The sequence below is a fragment of the Dromaius novaehollandiae genome, chromosome 2 (genome assembly GCF_036370855.1).
Source record: "Dromaius novaehollandiae isolate bDroNov1 chromosome 2, bDroNov1.hap1, whole genome shotgun sequence".
NCBI classification, from domain to species: Eukaryota; Metazoa; Chordata; class Aves; order Casuariiformes; family Dromaiidae; genus Dromaius; species Dromaius novaehollandiae.
In genome coordinates this window covers 4,012,272-4,037,877 of record NC_088099.1, presented here as the reverse complement: position 1 = coordinate 4,037,877, position 25,606 = coordinate 4,012,272, and the positions used below count along the sequence as shown (strand labels likewise).

Genomic DNA, 25,606 nt, shown 5'->3' with positions numbered 1-25,606 from the left:
AGACATAAATTAAAAAATGACAGAATCCAGCTGTTAAAACTTCATGAGTTGCTCAAATACGGTGGTGATAGCAGCTGTAAAAGCTATAAATTTATTACATCAAAAACATTTCCACTTTGTTGCATTCCCAACTTTCAAAACATCCTTTGATTTCAGTCTCACCATTGCTCATTCCCAACATTTTTTTAACTCTGAATTTCTCCCCAGACAAGAGACAGATAAATGGTTTCCTTCTCAAGTGGTGTGGACTTCATAAGAGAGTGCTTATCACCGCTCGAAAAGCTACAAAACTTCTTCCTGGAGGTGATACGAGACATTTTTTGCAGCACCTAGTGAAGCCGTGGTGCAGATGGAGACTGTGATAGCTATAGCAATGCCACAGAATGTGCAGGCTGTATATTGGTAGTAGGAGGTGCTGCCTGACCTCTTCCCAGAAAAACCCACAGCCATCACCGTAAGGATGTGCACCAAGTTGCTATTACAGGAGTTACTAGGCAAATTAGGGGAACATGAGGGGCTGCATGATTTTAAGCTGCTGGATATCCACAGCATGAAGTGACTTGGTCTGAAAAGTGCAGTAGATTCAGAGTTGAGGCTTTTGGGGTTGAATAAACATGCTGGCAACCTCCCACCCGAACAGTTTGACACTTCAGTGACTACTAAACTGTTACCACTTGCACACTCTGGGATGATCTAGTATCCAAAACTCAGAAAATTAACTTGCTATCATAATTAAATCTTCTGTGGCCCCTGCTGATGCTGGCTAAAGGAATTGTCATGAGGCTGCGAAGGAGAGTAAAGCTGGTGGTGGAGTTAGGTACCAGGATGGGTATAAAACTAAACACATGCTTAGGCTAGGACTTTTCATTGGTGTTCAGTGCGAAAACAAACTGTAAAACTGCAATGCAAGACTCTTAAGTCACAGCTGGGCAAGTTTACACCGGTGCAGAGCATCTATGCAGGGCTTTGCATCAACACAACTGTGGCAGCACAGCCTTCCCCGCCTGCCGTGCGCTTGGTGTAGACACGGCAGGAGACAGAAACATTTCAGGCTGGCTCCCAGAGCGGCCTTGTTTTCCATCTGAAGGAAAAAAACTATCCAACTTAATCCCCGAAGAATGTGTTGCGGCAAACATTTTCCAACTTAAAATGTTCCGGATTTGCGTTCACCAAAATATTTTCCCCCTCAAGCAGGGGAGGGAGAGACATTTCTGTGAAACTGTCCGGCCTTCCTGAAGAAAGAGGAAAAGTGAAGCACAGGGGAGCCGCACTACTCCATTTCCCAGCACGGCTGGGATGCCTCCGGGTCAGGGTGCCTGGAGGAGGGATGCTCCCCGACAGGGGACACGCCGGCTCCTCTCGGCGTCGCTCACTCCGGCAAGTCCCTTCCTCCTCCCTGTGCCGCCCACCCGCCCTTCCCTCCCCCCGCCACGGCAGGCAGGACGGATGCTTGTTCAGCCATGCTCAGGAAGGACACAGCACGGCTGCATCCGCAGAAGCGTGGCACAAAACCACGCTGAAGCCGGGGGACACCCCCCCGCACCCAGAGGAGACCCCTCGCATCGGCGTCCGGGCCCCGAAAGGTGCCACACGCCGCCGCCGCCCGCTCCCCTCCCCCTTTCCCTCACGGCGCGGAGCGACCGTTGGGCGCGAGGGTTGAGGGGGGGAGGGGCGCGCGCGCGCTCCCCCCGCCCGGGAGGCGGCGGGAAAGGGCGGCGGGAGGTGGGGGAGGGGGTGGCGGCGCGCGCGCGCGCGGGGCGGGGCGGGGCCGGGCCGGGCGGACGGGCCAGTCAGTCGGGCGGTTAATGGCGCTCGGGGCCGGCGGCTCCGGCGGCGCCTCCTCGTGGGGGCGGAGGGGGAGCGGGGGGGCGTGTGTGGGGGCGGGCGGGGGAGAAGGAGGCAGCGCGGGGCCGGGGGGAAGGAGAGGGAACAAAGCGCAGGAGCTGCCAGGTAAGGCCGCAGCTACCCCGGGGGGGCGGGCAGCGCTGAGGGGGGTCCCCCTCCCCCCCATATATATATATATATATATATATTTTTTTAATAAAGAGACCGATTCTCCTCAGGGTGGACTTCGGGGCTTCCCGGGAAGGGTCGGGGAGCCCTCGCCCTGGTCAGTCGCTGCTGGAGCCGAGGCCCCCTCCCCCCCCAAGGGTGTCGGCCAGCCCCCGGGTGCCGGGCGGGGGGGGGAGGGGGGGTTTCCCTAGTGTCTGGCCGCCGAGGGGAGGGAAAACCCCACTTTTGAGTGAAAAGTCATATCCATTAAAAAAAGAAAAACTCCTCTAGTTCCTTTGCTGCCCCCCCCCCGCCAAAACACTGCCCATTTCCTTTTTTTTCTTTCCCCCCCCCTTTTTTTTTTATTTTGAAGGGTTGAGGGCGTGCGCTGTCGCTTTTTTTTTTCTTTTTTTTCCACGGTGTTGTAATTTTACCCTGTCGGTGGGGAGCTCGCTCCCCCCCCCCCGCCGGGACCGATGCGTTACGAGCCCGCGCGGGGCAGAGCGGCGCCCGGGGGTGGGACCCGCCGGGGTGTCGCCTGCGCTGAGAGTTTCTCCCTTGCTTGTGGCAGGGCGCTGAGGGAAGGGGGCCCCAGGGCCGCCCGCGGCCATGGGGGTGCAGGACCGGCCTCAGTGCTTTTTTGACATCGAAATCAACCGGGAGCCAGGTGAGGTTTGGGACTTTGCCATTTTTTCTATTCCTTTAAAGTGCTTTCTCGCCTCTGTGCCTTATTAACTGGCTCAAACTGTTCGCAATGAATTTGGCCATTGGTAAATAACTTTTTTTTCCTGAGCTAATGTGTTTATTAATTTGGTATTCTTTATAACTTGATGTTGACTGGGGTGCTGCACGCTTTTTGTTTTCTCTTGAGATCGGTTTTTAATCGCATACCTGAATAGAGGGGTTCTGAAAGGCTAATTAATGCGGCTTTGAACATAAAAAGCATTGTGTGTTAAGAAGTGCTGTCTGGTTGCAATGTTATGTGTTGTAAATTTACAGTTCATGAGTTATAGAAGATTGGGGCAAGTTATGAGGAAACTGGAGATAATGATGAAGTATGTGTTAAGTGCTACAAGAAGTATTTTTAATCATGGAGTAATTGAATTGGAAAGGGACCTCAGGAGGTCATCTGGCATAAACCTCTCCTCCTCCTTAAAATGAGTCTTCTGACTGTAAATAAAGGATAGGCCAGGTGGCCTGTTTAAAAAAAACAAACAAAAAAAAAACCCCAAAAACTTTAGCTCATATTTTCCCTATGGAAAGTGTAATCACCCTTAAGTGGTAGACTGTGGTTTTTAATCCCGGACTAGCTACTTAATTCCCACTGCAGTTTCACTCCTTCTGCTTTTGCCAATCCGTAAAAATGATAATACAGATTTACTTCATGATTTTGAACAAGAAGTAATCCATGTGTCTAATATGTATTCAGCACTTTATATCGCCATTATTTGTTTCTCAAAAAAGAAATAATTGTGATGGCTTCATTATGCTTTCACTTTCATTTTCTGCTGCATAGTTTCTGTGAAAGCCTTTGAAATGAAGATTTATATCTGCATTTTCAGTTTTTAGTTGCATTTAGATGCAACTTTTAGCCATTTGACTTGCTTTTTCATTTCATCAGAAATTCAAAAGAGACTTAATTCCAACTTTAGTGGCCTGATGTGGTGTAACTATGATTTATGGCTATTACAACTTCCATTTGAGTTTTTTTTTAATAGTTTCCCTGTGCTTTTTCTGAATACTGTTTTTTTTGAGAAGAAAAATGTAACTTTTAATGTAAAATGATTTTTCACATTTTCTGTAATTTTTAAATGCAGATTTACTATGGAATTAGACTATTAAAATAAAATTTGGATATTTTGATGTAGGCAGGTTTCCAGTTCAAAAGTGTAATTTAATGAAATTGATTTGTAGCACAGTTAGTGCTATGAGTAGATGATTAGTTCAATCTCATTTACTTTTCATCTTTGGTCTGTTTTTTTGTTTTGACTCTTCTTCTGAAGAATCTCTCCCTACCCTGTTGTACCTGTGCTTTGCTTCCTTCTGGTCTTCATGTGCACGCTCCTACTTCCATTCTGTAGTAACTCTTGTTACAAAACACTGAGGAAGGGACAAGAAAAGTATCACAAGCAAAAGTGGTCTACCATGTTTTCCCTCATATCTGCTTGGATTTGATGACTGATGTTGGTGTCAAAGAGAAATTGTAGTGTTAGTGTTCTTGGTGGTGCAGAACTGTGGTTCCCTGGAGTACGAACAGAGCCAAAGCCTTATGCCTTGTCTGTTTTTTTCTGTAAAGTAACATGAATCTCACAGCTGTACATAAAAGCAGCAGGGTTCTGAATTTATTGCACCTGATTAATGGTTTTTATTTTCACAGAAAAACTTGCCGATTTATAAAATGTTGGGATCAGGACTTGTGTATAATGTAGTTTTAATACTGTATGCTAGTGTCCATCCATCATTAATTTACTATGCAATTGTGTCTCAAAATCTAAGGTTAAATATATTAAAGCTTAAATGTTGCCCTTTTGGCTGTAAGATGACCTTCAAAAGCTGAATCAAGTGTGAGTGGTACAGCTGTGCTTACAGATGATATGAAGCATCTATACTGTCCTTCTGATAACAGTGAGGTATTAATTTGGAAAGCTGATGACAGTTTAAAAGTTAAAATTAGCATTTTGCTTATGTGACTTTAACACAATTAGCCTATCTGCTAGTTCATCTTTATTGATTATAGAGATATTGGGGAAGGGAACAATGCTGCATCTTGCTGCTAGCCAAGAAGCAAGACATTGCCACGCTCCCTGCCTGCCTGCACTGAAAAGTTAAGCTAACATCTCCCTGGAGAATGTAGAGAATAAGAGGACATGCCTCTCTCTTGCAACACTGGAGACATTGGTTTGCCCACAAAACACAAAACTTTGTCATTCTAATGCTTTTGCTTAGAATCCAAAAATATTCCACTGCATAGCTAGCAACTGTTAGTTAGATTTCCCCTTGCAGATTTTATGTTTGCCCATTGGTTGGACACACACCTGTAGCAATTGGAAATAAGAGAGCAGCGCACGTACTACATTAGAAGGAGCAGCAAAGGTTGGGGGGGGAGAAAGAAAGAAAGAAGGGGAATGCAGAGTTTGAATTAGTTTCACTGTTAAACTGGATCTGTTTTGCTACACAAAATACAGTATTCATCTTGTAGCTTTGGCTGTGCTTTTAGAAGCTGTAGTAGAGCTTTTGTGCCTCTATACCCTTACTTTAATTTTAGCTACAGAGTCGTGAAGTAGAACTTGATGCCTGCTTATGTGTCTCTTGCTGTGCAGTCAACTTTGTAGGCTTTTTATCAGTGTTTTTCAGTGTATTTTGAAATTTAGGTTACTTTCAATAAGCTCTTTGTTAAGCATTTTTTATGAGTGCAGGTTGTAGTTGATTTTTTTTTAAAGAGGAAATGGAAAATAAATCAGGAGTCAGCATTTATTTTGATACTACTAGCACAGAGAGCTGCTTTCTCTTGTTTTAGGGTTTGTTTTGGTTCCCTTCCCCACCCCTCCCCCCTTGGGCACATACAACTTGCAGGTAAGAATAAAATACTTATGGTACCCATAAAATCTTGGGATGTCAGCAGATGCCGATTTGATTACAATTACTAGATGCCTAGTAATGTCTTGACTCTGCTGCAAAATCCTTGTGTGACTTGTGTTCTAATTATCCTAGTACCTAAAAGATTGATGTCTGACTAGTAAGTCAAATACAGAGTCTGCTTCTGTAGTAATTTATGTGGCTATTCAAAGGAAAAAATGCTTCATTTTCTTCCCACCCCCATCATTCTGAGCAAAGCTGACTGACTTTGTCTGTGAGAAAACATGTTATGTTTACTCATTTTTGCTGTGCTTCATACCTACTCACCACTGAATTTTCCTTGTTTTCCCCTTTTCTTATTTAAACCCGGGTGTTCTTTTATTGTTTGACCACTTGCTCATTTTTCCTTCTGCTTCAGTTTCTCTTCTTCCTGGGATACTGTCCCTCCCCTTCTCAATCAGTCATTTTTTTCATTACTTCTCCTAGTTTCAGTTTTCTGAAGCTTGGCATATTTGGGGATTTTGGCTGCCAGAGCTAGGAATTTAAGTGAAAGAAGCTGCATTGGACCAATCACAGTAGTGGTACATCTGCATTAATAGAGCCAGGGAGGCAAATTTATTATGGGGTCTTTGTTATCCTTCCTGAACAGAGAAACTATTTTGAACTGGCTTCCCATTAACTTTTAGCCCTTTAGTGTTGTAGATTTGCAAAGAGTAGTCAAGTGCTTGGACTCTGTTAGTGAACCAACTGGCAAACCAGTTTAGTGCAATGCAGCAAGAGTTAAGAGGACATATGGGGCCCCTCTCAGAACATGAGGGAGATGAGACATGGCTAGCTCTTGGGGAGAACTCATTTAACGTGTTTTATGACAAAATTGTAATCCACCTGTTATACAAAATTTTCATTGTTGTCAGTTTGGAATGCGATACCCTGAAGATTTACCTTGATGTCTAAAAGAAATTGTTGATTAGCAAAAGGAGAAACCAAACTGATAAGCCTTTGCTACTAGGAGAAGACAAAACGTAGTTTCTTGCTCGCATTTCTCAGAAGGCAGTAAATCTGAGTTGCGAGCAGTACTGAAAATGCGTTTGCTGCTGTGGAGATCACAGAAGTTTTGAGGGAAGGGAGGTTAAGGGAGTGTTTGTGGAGGATGCGGATTAGTAGAGGGAGCTGGGGAAGGAAGAAGTTTACGGAGGCTTTGACTGCAGAGAATGTAAGTTAGGGTAAGGAAGCATTAAGAAAGTGATAATGTGTCAATACTTTCTATAGATTCCTGCTTAGAGGAACTGTCCGTTGTTTTAGCTGATGTTTTAAATCTCTTTTTTTTCCACAGTGAGTTTTTATTTTCTGAAAACTATACCTACATTTCTACTTTGAAGCAATCTTCTAAAATTTGTATAACTATTATTATTAGGTTTCACAAATTTAGGGATAAATAAATGTGTAAGACTAAAATGTTTATTTTAATAAAGTGTTATTTAAACTAGTATACAAATTTATCTAAGCCTTTGGGCCTCTGGCAAACTTCCTGATACATCTGCAAAGGATGTGTATTGCTGTCTTAATGGTTGGACTCCCTGCTCTCTTATTCAGCATGATGTTCTTGATGAAATATTGGGAAAAATGCAGCAGTCTCTTACCTGGTTTGTGCTAAGAAACTGGGAAAAGAGAAAACCAAAAATGAACTTAAAAATTGATTAGAGCCTATTTAAATAAGTTTTCTAGTTTTAATTTGAATTGAGTTTATTTGGGGAGTGTCTATCTGAAATTGAGTCCTTCATGGCCTAAACATAATATAATCCAGAGAAAAAGTTTGCATTATGTGTAAAATATGTTCAAGCAATGCATGTTTGTTTCCACTTTTTTTTGTAAGAAGTTGAGCAGCTAAATTGGGGGAAATCACTCAATAAGCATTTGAAATCACATTTTAATAAACCAGACTTTGCTAGCAGCAGTCCTTGTTATGATATAATGTGGATATTTCTACCCTGAATTTTCGTAACCTGATTTGAATCAAGTTCTAATTTTTCCACAGGTTAGACATTGTTTGGACATTCAAAAATTAAAAAATTGTTTTCATTTTTCAGCTTGTGAAACGGGGCTCTGAAATTTGCTTATTTCTGGTCATTATGCCATCTGGTTTCTAGAACTGGTGTACTTCATTAGCTGCAGATAACACTTTATGAAATCATTTAATTTTAATTTCAAAACATCTTAGAACTTGTGTCATATTTACTGTATTTAATTACTAGTAACTTAAATATTTCTTGGTGGCTTACTCTAATTTTTATCCAAAAATATCTTTAAAGAATGAGTTTAAAAGCTTTCTAACAAATAAGAATCACTTAATCATTTTTAATTAGACTCAATGCATTGTTTTATGGTTAATAAATACGTTATGATTGGCTACATTTCTGTGGTGCTGACTACCATAAAAAGTGCACTAATGTACTATAAAAACTATACTGTGGTACACGTGAGCATGTCTTCATAACTATGAGCTGATGAGAACCAGCATCTTATTGAGAATAAATGTAGATTAAAACTGTAGCAATGTCCTGCCTGCTGATACATTACAATAAGATTAATATAACCTCCTTGTGATATTGGAAGATTTGCAGCCTAAGTTTGCTGGGAATTTCATCATTAGAAAAATAACCTCAGCATTTGAAGTGAGGTGTCTCTGCAAGCTTATTTCCTTGGCTAAAGCTGACTGAGTAGTCTATGTAGGTTTATCAGCAGACTTAGCCTACTTGAACAATCATTTTTAGCAAACAATATCTGTTTATTTCAGTTTACTATTCAAGTTTTATGGTTAATTGTAGAAAGCTTGTTCCCTAATCAGATAACTTAAGCCTTATATGTAAGATGAAGCACTTCAGAGAGGAGAGGTTGCATTACAGAGAGCATGTATCTAGATCTGAGGAAATTAGTAACATTTCAAATGCTTTTTTTAACCCATATGATTTCAGCAAATACCTCAGTTATTTGGCTATGAACTCCAGTTTTAAAATGGATGTTTCTTTTTTTAGGGAAGAGGTGAGAGAGATTTGCTGGTTTTAAGCAGACTTTTAACAGAATTTTTCTTGTGTTAAATTAACAGCTGTCATTTTATGTGTGTGTATTTGATCAGAGTTTGAAAATCTGTGTGATCTTTCTTTGGCATATTTAATTGACTGTTTGTCAATAGAAAATATACCCTTTTACTTGATAATATTGGTGCAGTTTAGATAAACTACAGATAATAACCCACCAGATGGATAACTCAGTATGTGGTTTGTGTGTTACCAGCAAACTGTAACATTTTATATAATTAGGTATAACAGAGTGAGCAGTACTTCAGGTTATGTGGAGGAGAGACTTCCTTATTTTTTACTTAAACTGGCGCTCCTGTGAAACTTTTTTTTGATGCTGGATAAAGTGTCATCAGCCAAGTTTGTAGGAGGTGGGAACTTATGATGAGCTAGCAGACATTACTGGCAAAGCACTACTAAAAGTACTATTGAGATCATAACATTTTAGTTAGGAATGTCTTTTTTTATGCTCTGCCTTCAGACAAAGTTGAAGTTCTCCCACCGAAAGACGTAAGAGGTGGTGTCACTTTGGAGAACTTTGTGCACTGTGGGCTGGATTTAATCTGTGAGCAATGTGCCGTTACCTGAGGTTTCCACCTGAACAGCTCAGGTCAACTGCGGAGAAGAGCTTTGTGGTCTCTGTACTGTCAAGCAGGCTATTTCATAAAGACTGTATCTTCTCCTGGCCATTGTTACTTGATGTTAATTTTGGCAGTGTGAATGGTGTATATACTAGCCACCCAATTTTATTCATGTTATTAGGAAAATGTCAGTTCTGTAGTTCAGTAGTATAAGGATAATGAAAACAGAGCAATAGATAGACCTAGAAGTTTTGTGTGAAATGATTTGCACGGATTTCAGAAGGAAAGAGCTTTTGTCTGGTTACTGTAGACAGACTGAAAAGTCAGAGTTGGACCTCTAAATTCCTGTAGCCTTAAAGTAAGCAAGTGATTCATATTGCTTCTGTTGGGTTATGAACAGCAATACAGCTTGACCTCGGTAGAGAGGTTTTATGCTTCAATAAATTCTGTTTTATCTTGTCCTCTCTGTGGCCCTATAAGATAAGCAAATAGGTTATGTTCCCAGTGCATATAGGTAGCATGAGCTATGAAATACAACTTGTGTAGGTACTTTGGAACTTGGATTTTTTTCTTTCTTTTCTTTTTTTTTTTTTAAAGCTAGCAATGGGTTTTCATAACTGTGACACTGATTTGTCAAAATAATAGGGACTTACAGTTGCAAGATGTTTTTAAATGGGATGCAACTCTTTTTCCATCTCTTAATGTGCTAGATAGCACCATTTATATGGAGGACAGTGATCTGGAATGGGAAGGCTTCCTTGGTTGGACAACACCTTGGTAAATCAACTGCTGATTCTTATTTCTCTGATGTTTGCAAAATGAGGAGAATGATAACCTTTTTTTTTGTTTGTTTGTGTTCTGTGTATGAGTCTTCAATCCACATAGTTTATAATGGTTTCTTTGCTGCCAAATAGCAACTTCTTCATAGTGGTAGTTACAAGTAGCACTGTCCACATGCGCTTTCTTGAGATTTTTCTTCTGTAATGACAAATCCTCAGAGAATGTTCTTAATGCACTTAGTTGATGAAATACAGACATTTCTACAGATAAAGGCACTTTGAGGGTTTTTTTTTGTCTAAGAGTACAAAATGCTGGGGATCTTTGTGTTGTTTTTCATTTCTCCACTAACGTTCTGAACCAATAATTCACCTCCTCAGAAATCACATATATTTGGATAAAACTTTAGAGTTTAGTGTAATTTCTTGGGTATCTCTCAGCTTTTCTTAATGCCAAAATATTAAATAAAATACAACTGAACAACTTTTTTTTGTCCTTTAAGGGAAGGAAAAGAAGTAATTCCTAAAGTAGTTACTTTTCTGATAATTAAGTCAAAGTCCAGGGTATACCACTAGAGGGTAGTACTCATTAATAGATTATTACCAGTAGCCTCTTTGTAATGCTGGCCAACAGTGTAGCTCTTATGGCTTCTTGTTGCACAACCTATAAGGATAACAAACTTTTTTTTTTTTAACTGATTATGTATTTCTTAAAGTTTACATATGTCTGTGAGTTTTTAGATTTTCGATTTAGAAATATATTTCCCACTGTCTTGGAATATAAAACAAAGTGTGAAGCAGTTCTGAAATATTTTTTCTCTATGCTAAACGACTCTTCAGCAGTATTTTAATAGTTTTCAAGGGTATGTAGCATAAGTACTTTCAATAGCATGGGAGTAGCTGCACTGAGAGTGCAGCTCACTTTGCTTGGAGAAGAAGTATTTGGTCCATAGTATTTGGCAAGTAGAGCAGTAATCTTGAAATTGCTAGTATTGTTCCACCGGCTTTTAATTTTTTGTATTTGATTCATCTGTTATATTTTATACTTTTGCCAAAGGCCAAGAACTCCATTTTGTATGTAATCCTTAACACGGTATGGCACTAAGTCAGTTGGATACATTAGGTAATGATCCTATACAAAACTGCAGAGATGTAATCATCAATAATGTTTATATAAACATAGTACGTAAAACTTAAAAAAAACCAAAAAAATAAAAAAAAACAAACAAAAAAACAACTCTCTGAAGATCTATGTCTATGATGAATCATTTTCTTTTTCAAAAGAGTAACTAATATACAGGATAAACTGTTGAAACAAACCAGTTTGGCTTTCCAAGTTGAATTGAATCATTAGGATTCAATTAATCTAATTAATTAAGATTTTTAATAAATTGCATGTGATGAGGTTGCTTAATCTTTATTCTTGACAATCATGCTATTGTTCTTTTGTGACACTTATTTTAATAGAATCATATCTGAGATGCCTGATTCTGTTTCATAAAATAACTTTTCCCCAGAAAATTATATATTCAAAACATGCTGATTTGTTTATATGCTAATTTGCTTATGTGGTTACAAAGAGTTATAAAACTTTTATTTTTTTAATCTTCTAGTTGGTCGAATTATGTTTCAGCTCTTCTCAGATATATGTCCGAAGACTTGCAAAAATTTCCTTTGCTTGTGCTCGGGTAAGTAATACTCTTAAATTTAAGAATTCTAGTATGTTACAATTGTTGTTCACTTGTAGTAGTAACAGCAGCATAGTATAGTGCTGATAATTTTCTGATTAAAACAAAGCTAGGACTTGTTAGTGCTGAGGAGGTTTTGAACAGGACATAGCAAGAAATTGGCTGGTGTTCTATAACACATACTGAGTTAGAGTAATAGAAGTAACATGATTACAGAATGCAAAATTGTGAATTTATGGGTCAAAAACATACGTTTGTCCTTAATCTGGGAGTCCTTTAGTTAGAAGTGATTGGTAAGGAGTACGGTGGAATTACCATTGAAGTTACATGTGTGTGAAAAAGGCAAATGGGACCTTAGGATTTAATCAGGAGAGACAGAAAGTATTAATGTCACTGTACAATACACTGGTGACACTTGACTTGGGATACTACTTAAAATTTTGATTGCCCTTATTCAAGGAAAGAATATTCAAACTCAGACAGGTTCATAGGAGTGCAGCACAGTGATCAGAGGAAAGAAGAGTCCATTAAATCTAAGGAGAAAGCTTTTTAATTTTTAGCAAGATGAAGAACAGAGTATGATGATTCCTTACAAATCCTGTGGGTTGTTCAGTGCTTCTTGGTCCACGCTACTCCTCAGACATTTTGCAGCTGTAAGCTGGTGTTAAGCCTTGTTTAGGTTAAGGGAATTATGCTATGTGTTATTTGTAATGCAAAGAAGGCATTCAATGTCTTGATGACCTTTGAGTCCCATGTACCTAAACGCTCAAGGACTTGCAATTTGCCTTAAATCAACCGCACCAACAAACCCTTGTGTATGAAATAACTACTTATATAACTACAAATAGTTAAAAACTCTCCAGCAAGACCATCCAGGAAGCATTTTAACATCTGGCTTTTGCGAACAGCTTTTAGCTAAATTGGTTATGTGAAACAAATGTCTTGGTGGTGTCCTTAATGCATTCTTGAAAAGTTCATCCTCTCAGTGCTCAGATCCCAAAATGTGATATGTTCTAGATATCAGTGATAAGAATTAGAAAAGCTTTATAATACTGTGAACTCATGGAGGGAATAGCAGATATCCCAATTTTTGAGGTGCCCATGGTGCTGCCCCCTCTCTTTACTCCACTCTCTGGTTCTTATCAATTATGCTTCTTGAAGTTGTCACCTGAGGATGACAGGGGACTGTGAGTGGGAAACAACACTGACTAACATAGAATAAAGGACAACTCTTTCAAAGTGCATCTTAATCAAAATAAGTAACAAAAGATAAGAAATAAAATGCAATAGCAGACTGAATAGCATAATGTCTGAGCCTCATATTCAGTAGGGTGTTTTTATTTAAACCCTTACAGTAGCTTAGCTGGAGAGAAAGGGAGGAAAAGGTATTGGAGATCATGAGGAATGAAACTGAAGTAGACACTTAGCAGAACAGAGAACAGTTTAGAGAGGGAAAAAAAAAGTCAAAAAGTAGCTTGATGTCTTTGTTTTGCATCCCTGTTTGAATTCGGTTATATAGCTGGCTGTACGGGTTGCATTGAACTCTTCAGTCGGAACGTGTCTTCATTATGCTTTTTTCCAAATGTTTTTCTGACATCTTGCCTACTGTTGAGATCAGATTAAAAGACTTAGAGCTGCTTGAAACATGCCTTTTCATTCTTGTGTTTGCTATTATGGAATCATATAATGGTACAGTGATTTGACAAATATCTTTATCATGCTTTTTAGCAAATTTTTACCTAAATCTGGAGTGGGGGGAAAGACACATATAAAGGAGTCTGGTGAATGGAATGTTTAAGAGAACAGGGTTCATTTCTTTTGCTCATAGAAACGATGTCTCTACAATACTAGCTCTCAAGTTTGGACTCAAGATTGCTGAGCTCAAAGGCTTGGGTCACATGTCTAACATTAATTCTTTTCTTGTTTGTACTGATTGCATCTGTACTGCTGTTTTGTTTTCCTTAGTCCCTTCCTGTCAACTGTTCTGTCTGCATTTCTGCTTCTCCTTGACAGTTTTTTCCAGCCTACTTGTTACTGCTAATATATCTGCGTCATACATGCCGTTTTCCCCACCCTCCTGCCTTGTACTGTTAGTGTCTCTACTACCTCAGCACCTAAGCATCCAGACTAGACTCTCAGCACAAGGCGGCTGTCTGCTGCATGATAACATGGATGTGAGCTGTGGCCAGGCACAGAAGGCCAGGCTTAGGGTCATCTATGCTGTTCATAGCAGGATCCAGCAGTTCATTGGTACATACTATCTCTCTGTCCCCATGGAGTAGTCTAACTGGAATGTCCACACCACTACTTCTGTGTCTGCTTAGATTGTGTTACTAAGCCTATTTTTAGAAGAGCAGCAGTTCTGTTGGAGGGAGATGAGCACCTACTGGTAAGACTGCTTTGACCTCAGGCAACCAAAACTTTGAGATGCAAAGGGTCACTTTTCATTTTCAGAGTTGTGAGCTGGTAAAACATTTTCGGAGGCCAAATGAGTCGCTTACTTCCAGGAGTCAGGCTCTTCTGACTCCTTCTGCTTGTCACAGCAAGATCTGTTGTTGGTCATCATGGAAGTGTGGGTTGCTGTCAGATATATCTTTTGTCCTTATCTCTTGGTCATGGCAGGAAGTCTTTGAATCATTGGAGATTTACTCCACGCAGCATGCTTTTCTGGTGTTGACTTCCTGGAGTTGTCATAGACTAGGTCTACATACGTCTAAGGAGGTGTACAGTTGTGTAATAGAAAGGCGACAGTATTCCATTATTCTGGACTATATAATCTGACTAGTGGAATACTTTACCAACAAACTGTGGGCACTGTGCGGTTTCATACCACTTGAATTTAAGATTCTGCGTGCTAGGCCAATCCAGCATCTTCTTTTTGCTTACAGACGTATGAGCGTCCACCTGCATTCTAGATTGTAAAGGCATCGTTGCTGCCTGGCACCATGTGTCCTCACTCATGCTGTTACAGTCCTCAGAAATTTTATTTGGACTCTCCACTTCCATTTTGTCATTGTCAAGTGAGTTTTTGCTTGTCTTAGGGCAAGGTGATACACCCCAAGCAAAAGATTGGAGACTAGTGTTTCAAATGCTGTGCCCATCTTCGTGCCTGCTGTTCCCTCCGTAATCTCTATGAGGCAAGTCAGGATTATTGTTTTGTCAGAAACAGATGGAGGAGGACAGGGTGATTCTGCCTGCCTTCCTGCAGCCTGACGTTGTTGTCAGAAATAGACCTGGCTCCCGTGCAAGAACACTGTCTGCCTTGACAGCAAGACGCTTCTTGCATTTAAATTAAAACATCTGGACTTAAACTGGCATGTGTAGGCCCATCGCACACCCTCCAGTCAGTCCACCTGTCAGATAAACACAGGCTCATCTGCTACTTTCTCAGGAGCTTCCCTTTGTATAATCTCAGCCAGAGACCGTTGTTGGGCACATAATGCAAAATATCTGAGATTAGGCTGGCAGTGCAGGGTGTTAATAGGCCCCTGGGACTGATGTCTACCCCCCAAGGGTTACTGGCAGTGTGGTGAAGGCCCTTGTGTTGTCCTCGCCTCAGAGGTTTCCTCACATAATGGAATAACCCTTACAATCTCTGTGTAAATTCTCATCCATTCCTTTTTCCAGTGGTCTGCAGCACTTGGAAAAAAACTGTTTAGGCGGGGAGGAGGCAACTAGATAGGGCCTGAGGAGCACTTTGTGGTTCAGGGAACAGAAGACTGCAGAGAAAAAAAGCAGATGCTGAATTGTGGGTATGTGAAGGGGACAGCTCTTGTCTATCTGCAGGTACCTTCAGGAGGGCCACTTTCTAGCTTTACCTGAGTAGAGATTAAATGCAGAACCTTCTGTTTTTTCAGGTCTTCTCTAGAAGTGATGGTACATGCCTGGTTTGCTGCGAGCTTACTTAACACACATTGATCCAAATGCAAGAATGGACCATCCTAATGTGTAATTAGGGCTACCTCATTTACTGTGTGCTCTTCTGGAATTGGGCTGCATGAGATACTTGACTGTCTTCCTTACGTGCAGTCATTTCATACTTGGCATTTATTCTGGTAGAGCCTATACTGTCCTGGAGATGCTGTATAAGAGAGTAAAAGAAGGAACTACAACTTCTGGCCAGGGTCTAAAGCTCACCTTTCAGCACCAGCTTAATTACTTACATGGTCAAGCACAATGCTGGATCCAAGCTGGATCCTCAGGATCAGCCTGAGGAATATGCTGAAACACAGCCAAAAATGTGGGCAGATGCTTCTTGATATTGATGGATGTGGGCTTTCTGACACTGTACCAAAGAGATGCATGTTTTGGGGGTGTGTCCAGTCCTATAATACCTAGCTTTGCTTAGATAGCTCCTGTGGAAAATGGAGTAGGAGTAGGCATGGGTTATGGGTATGGAGAATCAAGATGATGGAAAGTAAGTTACATTCTGTGACTGAAGGCTTTTATAAGTACCATAAACAACAGTCCTGTAAGTGGCTTTGGTGTTATGAACTGCTCTTTGCCCTCGTTGTGGCAGCCCTGTGCTGTTTGGAATGGCAAATTTGGGGTGGTTTGGCCATTAGTGAGTTTTGGGTGGAGGGACAATGAAAGGCAAAAGGGAACTGTTGGCTCTGAGTAACTAGTATATGTAGACTTCTAAGGGCATCTGGTGTTACACAACATACCGGTTATATGTTTTCTGACTAAGTAGCAGATGTCCATGCGATAACCAGTGGTGGGATAAAGCCAAGATTCTGAAATGTCTGTTTGTGCTGTCTCATTACAAAATCTCCTGCAGGTGTGGGATTTGAGCTGGTGCACAGCATTACTACTTTGGATTGCTATGCTCTACAAGCTCCCCTCTTCTTGGAAGCCAGATGCAGTGTCTCTTACAAATGTTTCCTGGCTGTGGGACCCGTATGAGTCCCTCAAACAAGCCCACTAGCTGGGGATTCTGGCCTCCATGTGTCCAGTGCACTTTTTCTTCTGAATTTTGGAAGAGGTGCTAGTGAAGCTTGAGGCTCTGGGATGTCTTTCTCAAAAATCACCAGTAGGTTTGAACTACTGCTGTACTGCATGTTTGGTGAGTGTCTCACTTCCCAGGAAACTTCAGGCTCTGAAAGGACCATGACAAGCACTGTGGCCTGGCTAGGCTCCTGCTACTGAGTAAGAATAGCCCTGGTACCAGTTTAGCATTTGGTTTTTTGTCATGTTTCTCATTCAGTTCTGGAATGGTTCTGTGTACAATGCTTAATTCTGCTTTCCTGTTCTGTTCTACCAGTCTATGGCTTCATGTTGCTATTCAGATTTTGACAGAATCAAAACACTGATCTTAAACATTCTTTTTGCGAATGTTCACAAGAAGACGAGCTTTCTCCTCAATTCAGAGACAGGAATCTGTTTCGTGCGAGTTTTCTTACTGAGTTAATGAGGAAGGGTTGGTGCAGGGCACTGTGCATGGGTTGGTGAAGATGTGAGGCATGCTCGGAGTAGCTCAATCCTACTTCTCCAAGGCTGGATTGCATTCAAGCCGAGTGGAAGCCTGTTCTCCTGAGCTCAGGTTTCTCTGTCTTGGGATTCAGCTGGTACACCCTGATGTATAAATGTTTTGAACAGGACTCCAGTGTTAGCTTCAGCTAATGTAAGTGTATCTATAACCACAGAAAAGAGTTAACCCATCATTATAACAAATTTGTGTTTTCTTGTGAATTGTCCTGAGTGATTTGTTAACTGACGTGCTCCCTCTGTATGGTGGGGAGGATCTTTTGGAGGAAACCTAGTTTTCACTTGTGCATACCTGAGATTTTCTTTTGCAAAGCTTCCGTTATTAATAGAAGAGGCAAAAAGTTGGACCGTTTTTATCTTTTATCATTCAGTTTTGTGATTTTGACGGCTCTCTTTTTCCTTAGCGCTAGGTGGGAAATCCTTGGAATTTGTCTAATGACAGTGTTTAGATTCTTTTTGTTTAAACTTCTTGCAGGTGAAAAAGGAATTGGAAAAACAACTGGAAAAAAGCTGTGTTACAAAGGCACTACATTCCATCGTGTGGTTAAAAACTTCATGATTCAGGGTGGGGACTTCAGTGAAGGTAAAATATGTTCTTTAAAACTGAAATGTCTTAGAACAGAAATATTAGTGTGTAAAGTTATAATGTAACTTTAGAAAATGACATGAAAGTATTAAAATGCCATAAATTTCATTTGCTGTAAAGTATAGCACAGATTCTCAATTTCTTTGTTAATTTTTGAAATTCTAAACTGTTTCAACTGAAATAATTCTTGTTTAGAAAGAATTAAATTTAAAAAAAATGCTGGAGTTGATAACACTTATCTTATTGAAACAGAATTCAAATCCAAACTGTAATCTCACACCTTCACTTTTTTGTGCCCACACGGAAGAGACAGCACTAGTAGTGCTCATTCTTACTCTGTTTATACAGGGACATAACTGAATAAGTAAAACTAGTAAATATGCTAAAAATACTTACCTGCTTTTGGAGAGTGGTGCATTATTTGAGGATTTTTCTTGTTTGCTTCCTTCTGATATGTGCACAACTTAACGTTTCTGTCTGTTTCCACTCCCCCAAATATCTGCCCTTACCGAAATGTCTCTGCCGTCTTCACTGTAACCTCAAATCTTGTAACTGATGCAATGTATTTGGGGGAGATACCTTGAGAGTCAAGTAGAAGAAAAGAAGATGCCTTTGAAAGAACTGTTAGTTACTTGTTTATCTTACCCATTCTGGTGATCTCTCAGTTGTTCTGAGCAGGGAAAGGTTATTGGTTATACTTACTGTTGTCTTGCTTGCTTGCTGTTGCATTTTCTTCTGCTGCTTTAGCAAATAACAGTGAGTAGTCGTCTTTGGAGCCTCACTTGAGGCTTTCTGGTGTTCAGAGGCTCTAAGGCAGGGTTTGTTTTCAATGTTGTGAGTTTTGACAGGATAATGAAATGCATCACTAGCACAGTGTTACCTTACAAACTTGACAGGAAAGTACTGTTAGACAAGCGGTTTGTTAAAAATAGGGTTTACAAGACTGACAGATTTATAAAAAGCAAGGTTGCCCCTTTTAAGGGGAATATGATCAGATATTAGTAACTGGCCAGAGTATCCTGGTTTGGTATAAATGGGTGGGATAGTACATACAGTTTTATTCATAAAGCAAACACAAGGTTTAATTCATGCTTTTTAATGCATAGGTAATGGAAAAGGAGGTGAATCTATTTATGGTGGCTATTTTAAAGGTAAGGGCGAATACATCTCTACAGATTCTTGATTCAGTTCTGAGATAAACAAGTCTTGATTCCCAAGATACTTAATGAAAAGAGGTCTACTTATAGATCACCTTTTGCATGAAACTAATGCTGCATGAAAATTATTTTTATATGCATGACTTTCAGATCATTTATTTTGTAATATTTAACTTTAACTGACAATTAATTAAGGCTAACATTATTGGTTAAACATGACTTTCAGCATGGAGGTTAGGCAACTTTATTCATGAATAAACTCCTATCTTCCTGCCTAAAACTGTCAACATATTCTTTTGTTTATAGAGAATGTGGTCTTTTGCAAAATGAAAAGGTAAGAGACAAAAGCTCAGTAACACAAATTGAAACTCTGTTCCCTTGTACCCTCCCTAGTAAATATATAGACAACTGATACGTCCGTTTGTAGATGGATATCTGTGTTGCTTGGAGAAATAAAGAGTTCTGTCTAACCTTTTTGAGGGTTAATGACTTATTCTGAGAAAACATACTGGCATAATTTCCAGTTCTAAACAGTTATTTCTTCTTTTGTTAACGTCCCTTTCCTCCCCTTCCCCATTCAAGGTTTGTATGCTTAGTGTTTGTTTTGAAGAATGTTTGACTTTGTTTATATGCTACACAAGTTACTTTTATTTACCAAATCTTTGCAAGTAATGTACCTCATATAACTCTTTTTAAAATCTAGGTTTTGGAAAGAAAATAGTGAGTTTATAAAGTATTCAATACTTCTAAGGACATATTTTTTCTTGCAAAAACCAAGCAGTTACTATGGTATTACAGTATTAATAATGGCACTATACATATTTATGACATCCCATTCATTATGTATGTTTTGCAAGTAGCTCTGTGTGGTTAAGTGCATGCTATTAAATTTGTCTGAAAGGGAGATGTAGTTGGATGTTGGAATATTATAGCCTTTAGTCAAAAGCAACTCTTTAACAACACCACTTGTTAAGAAGTTATTCGTGTTTCTTTCTAAAGAATATACTTGAGATAGTAAATGCTTAACATGCAGTATTGTGTTTTGGTATGTAATCTTAAAAATAAAGACCTTGTATGCTTAAAGTACTATTTTTATCTATGAAAAATCTTCTTTTTAAGAAGATCTGATTTGGTATTGTGCTGCATGACCAGAAGCCCTATTAAATTCATGGAAATAGTGAATGAATATTTAGTCTTAATTGTGGTTTTACACTTAGGAAGAATATATTCTTTAGCTTCTCATTCAGGCATAGGGTGGGAGGGAGGTGTTCATTTTTTCTTGCATGTCTTAAGACTTCAAGTTTTGAATTAATAGGTGCATATCATTTAATGTGCCATATCAGGGAAATAGCTGTTTTACTAGATCTTTCTACCTGAGATGCATGTTGTGTAGATAACAGTATCGTGTATGTTAAGTCTTGTTTTAGGATGACAATAAAACTATGCCAGCTTTGTTTTGCTGCAGAAAATGTTGGATTTAAACCCAAGTATATGAGGATCTAATGTTTATTGAAGACACTAATAACGACTGTAAACTTTCTTCATTATAAATGTTCTGAAACTAATTTCTTTAAGAAGGAATCTTGTATCTTTTCTGTCTTGTGGCTGTGTTTCTACTTTAATTTTTGAGAGATTTGATTAGATTTAATTTTTTTTCCCCAATATGTTCAAGTTTCTTTAGCAGCAGAGGAATTTCTCCTTGTAGCATCCGTATGTTACTAAGAAAATTAGACTTGTATTCTTTGTCAGGGAAAATCTGACAGACATATTTTTTCTTCAAACAGATGAGAACTTTATTCTCAAACATGACAGAGCGTTCCTTTTGTCAATGGCAAACCGAGGGAAACATACCAATGGTTCCCAATTTTTCATGTGAGTAGAAGTAATACGACAGTTGAGCTTTTCTTAAACAGAGAAGCGCTGTTCATGAGAAAGATGGTATTGCTAACTTAACTGTAACAATGTTATCCACCTTATTTCGAATAGGGTCAAACGGGTACCTGCAGTGTAAGCTATGATAGGAAATACTAGTTATCACTGCTTGTTTGTGGCATTGGATTAGAAATTAATACTTTGTGGATGTTCCTTGTTTATTGCTTTTTTTACCCTAGAAAAATGGGTTGTACTATTACATGTTCTTGGTGTCCAGAAAATAAATTCTCTGGCTTTGTGTGTACCAACCATAGCTGAACAGATTATTTGTGAATTAACGATACTGAGCATTGTATGCTGAAGGCAGTGAGACCTGTGGTAGAGATTGTGTAAGGTTTTGTGTGTGCTCTTTGAAATGTAGTGGTTTATGATTGGGGGTTTTTTGTTTGGGGGGATGTTTTTCTTGTTTTTTATTTCCTTTTAGAGTGTTTTCTCCTGAATGCCTTTCTTCTGTATTGCTGCATAGTGCTCTTCAGATGGGTATATCAATTCTTTGGGTCCTAGTACTGTGTAAAATATGTGCTGAAAATCAGGTTTTCCTATATTATCTTAAAGAAAAAATCCATTCTAGTATATAGCCACGATGTGTTAAACTGTAGAGAACACATGACTGTCCATCATGAGTAAATATTAAACACTGAAACAATTCAGGGTCTTTTGGATAAAGGAGTTGTATTCTAGGTTCAATCTTAGTATTTTTAAACATGCTAATGTTTATGTTAATATCCATCTACTCTAATTCCCTTTTAAAAAGTTTTTTTTCTGTTAATGCTTTGCAATTTGTATTTCAAAAAGATCTTTGTAACTTTGGGCTTTTTTTGAGAAGAAATTTCATTGTGGTATAACACTGGTATTTTCAAAATTAAACTTTAGTATAGTTGCTTAACTATTTAAAAAAAAAACAAACTTTTTTTCTTTGCCATCTTTCTTGGGGAATAAGAATGAATGGCGCTTCACTGTCTTCAGTAAAGGAGTAAATTGTCCTGATATATATTACTATTTTCTTTGCCTGAAAAAAAGATCTTCAGTATATGATAAAGTTCAGATAAGAGACATTTTTGGGTCTCTTCCTAAAGAATGTCCTAAAAATGGAAAATAAGTGGGAATCTAGGAGGAAGGCTTTCACAATTGCTGCTGTTCTGACTTTCTGTAGAGATAAAATTGTAAGATAAACTTCAAAAGCTTGTTTGTTCTTACCTTCAAACCAAATTTGAAATGTCATGTTTCCTGAAAATACACCCACACACTCACGTACCCACACACCAATATATCTATAAAACTGTAGTTTTAAAAGCCCTCTGCAAGGCATTGGTTCACTGTTTATTACTTGGTGACTTATCTTTTGATTCTCTTGTCACAATATTCCATTTTTAAGCTTATCTGAACAATATACATGAAGACTTAACGATGTTACCTCAATTCAGAAGCTATTATTTGAGGGCTCTAAAGTTTCTTTCTTTCCCTCCTGCATTTAATTCAAGTGTCTTTCTCTTTCCCCTTATACTTAGTAGTCTCAACTTGTTTAATTAGATTTAACAGACATAAGCACCCTATCTCTCCCCACACACTGAAACAACCTAAGGTTGTGTTAAATGCTAAATACTAATTTATGTGTGGCAACAAAATGAGCTGTTTTAAAAATACTTCCATCAAACACCGAAGTATTTTAGAAGATGTGGGTGTTCTTCAAAAGTTCATTCTTCTGCCTTTTTCTCAAAATCACTGTTAGGAGAAAATTTTACAGTTTGGGAGTTCAGTCAGAGGGTAAAACATAAAGCTGGGCAGGATACAGCAGGGCAGCTCAAAAGGCGCAAGATGCCCATATCTTGGCATTTGAATGCAGGCCCTTGATCCCTGACTAGCAGTTGAGACCTATATTTAAGATATTCAAGTTAATACACTTAAGCTGAATTCTAGCTTTGTCCTCCAGTCCTGTAGCTAGTCCTAGATATACGTACATTTACAGAAGTTGTATGGGAGCCACTGCTCATAAAGGCAGATGTGTGTGCAGTCAGTTGCAAAGGCGGGTTCCTGTTTGATAACTCTATTTATAAGAGGCAAGGATGGATAGTATGAAACACACAGTGCAACAGTTTGTCATCTTGTATGGAGCTTTTTGTTTTTGTTTTCTGGGGGGTTTTTTTGTTTTGTTTTCCCCAGGAGTAGGACCCAGTTTCTTCTTCATAACATGGGGAGCATGATATTTGAGATTCAAAGCAGCGAACAACTATGAAACCTTTTATCTAGACAGACTAGTTCAGATTTTTAACTTCAAAATGCAATATATAACAGCAGTTCCTCTTGCTTGGTGACATTTGTCTGATTACTTTAGGGAATATACTGTGCACCTATGTAGCTGTTTTTTTTTTTTTTTTTTTTAATATATGTTTACTTCCTTTAGTGATGTACTTCAAGCTGGAATTAAAATGTATTTCTTATACTCACAAAGAATGCTTAGTTATTCAGTAGTTTATCAGTAGGAAAAATGCTCTTCAAACACCTAAACTGAAAATTAGGTGAAAGTCTTCAGTGGATATTATCAATCTTTAATTTAAACTCGTTCATACAATTAAAACTCTAATTTTATTGATAGTTTTATAGAAAGGAAATAGTTCATCTCCATTTGAACTCTTAAGTTTTAGACTGCTGTTTGCTTTTTTTTGTGTGTGTGTAGTCCATGAATAGATGTGCTTAGTCTGTAGCAAATGAAGGGTACTTCAAGTCACTTTCTTTTATATAGTATTTGTCCAGTTGGGGCTACAATAATATTAAGAATCCTGAATATAACATACCTACTTCCTCAGTCAAAAATACCTTCCGTGCTTAACACATTTGGAATAATGAGTCTTTCCAGAAGCTGACAGGCAGCAAATACCATTTTGACAGACTGCATTAACAATTCGGTCACTGTACAGGACAATATTTTGTGCAGTGTCCAAAGATCACTAAATTTGAGCTCCAGTGGTCAGTTTTATTTGCAGTAGGAGCTCCAGTGCGTTCGTGATGTAAACAAGCATCTGACCAGTTCTAAAATACCTGCAGTTTTCTTTGATTCATCAGGAGTTTCTCGGGCATGGATGAGTTTGTCAAAGTATTTATACACAGCAGTAGAGAAATGGGTATGGAAGAGGTTGTTTAAGTAATGTTAGGAAGTGTCCCTTTATACACTTTGGATTTGTGAAATATTAGAACTTCCACTTTGTGTACCCAAAGGGATTTGTGGTAGCATTTTATTATGAGTTTGTATTAAGGACAATTGTAGAGGACCAATTTACAGATCAGCTATGTATGTTCTCTGATAGCACCACTATTGAGTTGCTTCTTTCCTTGAATAACTTCTTTTAGAACCTTCAGTTGTCTAGCAAGTTCTCTAAATATCTTCAGAGTTTTATAATCCTCTTTTAATCGTTTTATCGCCTTGTTGATATTTGGATGTTGAATTTCTAGGATAGAATAGAGGTCAACAGGAGGAACACTGGGATAATCTGCCTTTTTCTGTATACTTCAATGCTTGTTTCGACTGCTGTTAAAAGGGTTTATTATTATTAATAATAATTATTATTATGGGGTGAGGGGGGGAATTCATCCAGATCATTGCAGAAATATAACTGATACCTCTGTGTGCATGATTTAGAGCCAGAGAGATTGTCCACCTAGGCTAGGATCTTCCAGTTCAGGGGCTGTGCTACTGTGTTGGATGATGGTGTTCTTGAGCGATATATTTTGCTGTCAAAGGTGTCTTGTCTCTTGAGAGCCCTCCATCGTGCCTGTGGCTATACCCAACCTGCTAGTAAGGAAAGGTGCAATGTGAAATAAGTGCAACTCTTGTGAAAATGCTACAAATGTGTATATAAAGTATTATAATATACACCAGCCTACTGATCCTACAAACACTTGCACATGTTTAACTTTGCTTCTGTTAAGTCATGTCAAAATCTGTCGAGCTACTCTTACAAGTAAGATAGAAATGTGAATGTGCAGAATGAAGCGTAAAGAAAACAGAGCAGGAGGTGGAAAAAAATAGTAATGAACCTCTTTGTTGTCATTTAGAAGCTTTGTGTAATAACTAACTTATTACCTTGTTAACCGGTTAGTTTACTGAGAATCCGTCCTTATTACAGCTTGGAGGAGTCCTAGGATTTTGCTCCTAACCAGTGCAAGCATTTGGAGTTCCTGCCCCTGTGTTCAAACCTATTTTACTTAAATTGAGGCTGTTTGGCTGTTGCTGTAAGCTTTTTTTCCCCCCATATTGAGAATATTGTCAACTTAACATGTCTCTTGAGCACTGCTTTCTTGCTGAAGACTAGATAGCTTTTTTGGTTTTAAAGCTAATGTTTTTAATGTATGGTGTCATGCCTAGTTCCTCAATTTAAATGAACTAGCCTCTTTGGACTGTTAAAGAGTATATTAATTGTGAGGATTTTGGTTTTGTTTTTACAAGTGACTTTCTGAACATTACCAATGTATTAGAAGTGGTTCATTTCTAAGTCTTTTCAATGTCCTAAAACATGTATTTTTCCAATCAAGAGTTAAAGTGGGTTTTTTTCCACTGTGAATGGAATACGTTGAGCTGATTCTTCTGCAGTTTACTATTACAGAAAAGTGAACTAAAAATTTCAAATGCATGGGCTGATGTTTAATCTAGGATCAAAAGTTATGTAAACTGGTATATGTGCACTTAATATGCAAGCAGTCCTGTTGGCTTGATTGTATGTTTATGAAAAGTCCAGTCTGCGCAGAAGTACTCACAGGATGCC

At 38.9% G+C, this 25,606-nt stretch overlaps 1 protein-coding gene across 10 annotated transcripts in view; it reads left to right on the top strand.

The window, feature by feature from the left end:
• The first annotated feature begins 1,417 nt into the window (after positions 1-1,417).
• NKTR (natural killer cell triggering receptor) overlaps positions 1,418-25,606 on the top strand; it is a 46,108-nt gene continuing 21,919 nt past the window's right edge. For 5 of the 10 annotated variants that reach the window (XM_064505668.1, XM_064505666.1, XM_064505664.1 and 2 more), the window contains exons 1-5: positions 1,777-1,950; positions 11,613-11,687; positions 17,650-17,757; positions 18,867-18,911; positions 20,702-20,789. In XM_064505668.1, the coding sequence (XP_064361738.1) occupies positions 1,806-1,950; positions 11,613-11,687; positions 17,650-17,757; positions 18,867-18,911; positions 20,702-20,789 (461 nt within the window). In that variant the 5' untranslated portion in view covers positions 1,777-1,805. Of the gene's footprint in view, positions 1,584-1,776; positions 1,951-2,563; positions 2,660-11,612; positions 11,688-17,649; positions 17,758-18,866; positions 18,912-19,223; positions 19,252-20,701; positions 20,790-25,606 lie in introns of those variants that run through there. The other 5 variants (XM_064505670.1, XM_064505669.1, XM_026096218.2 and 2 more) reach the window with 3 other exon arrangements.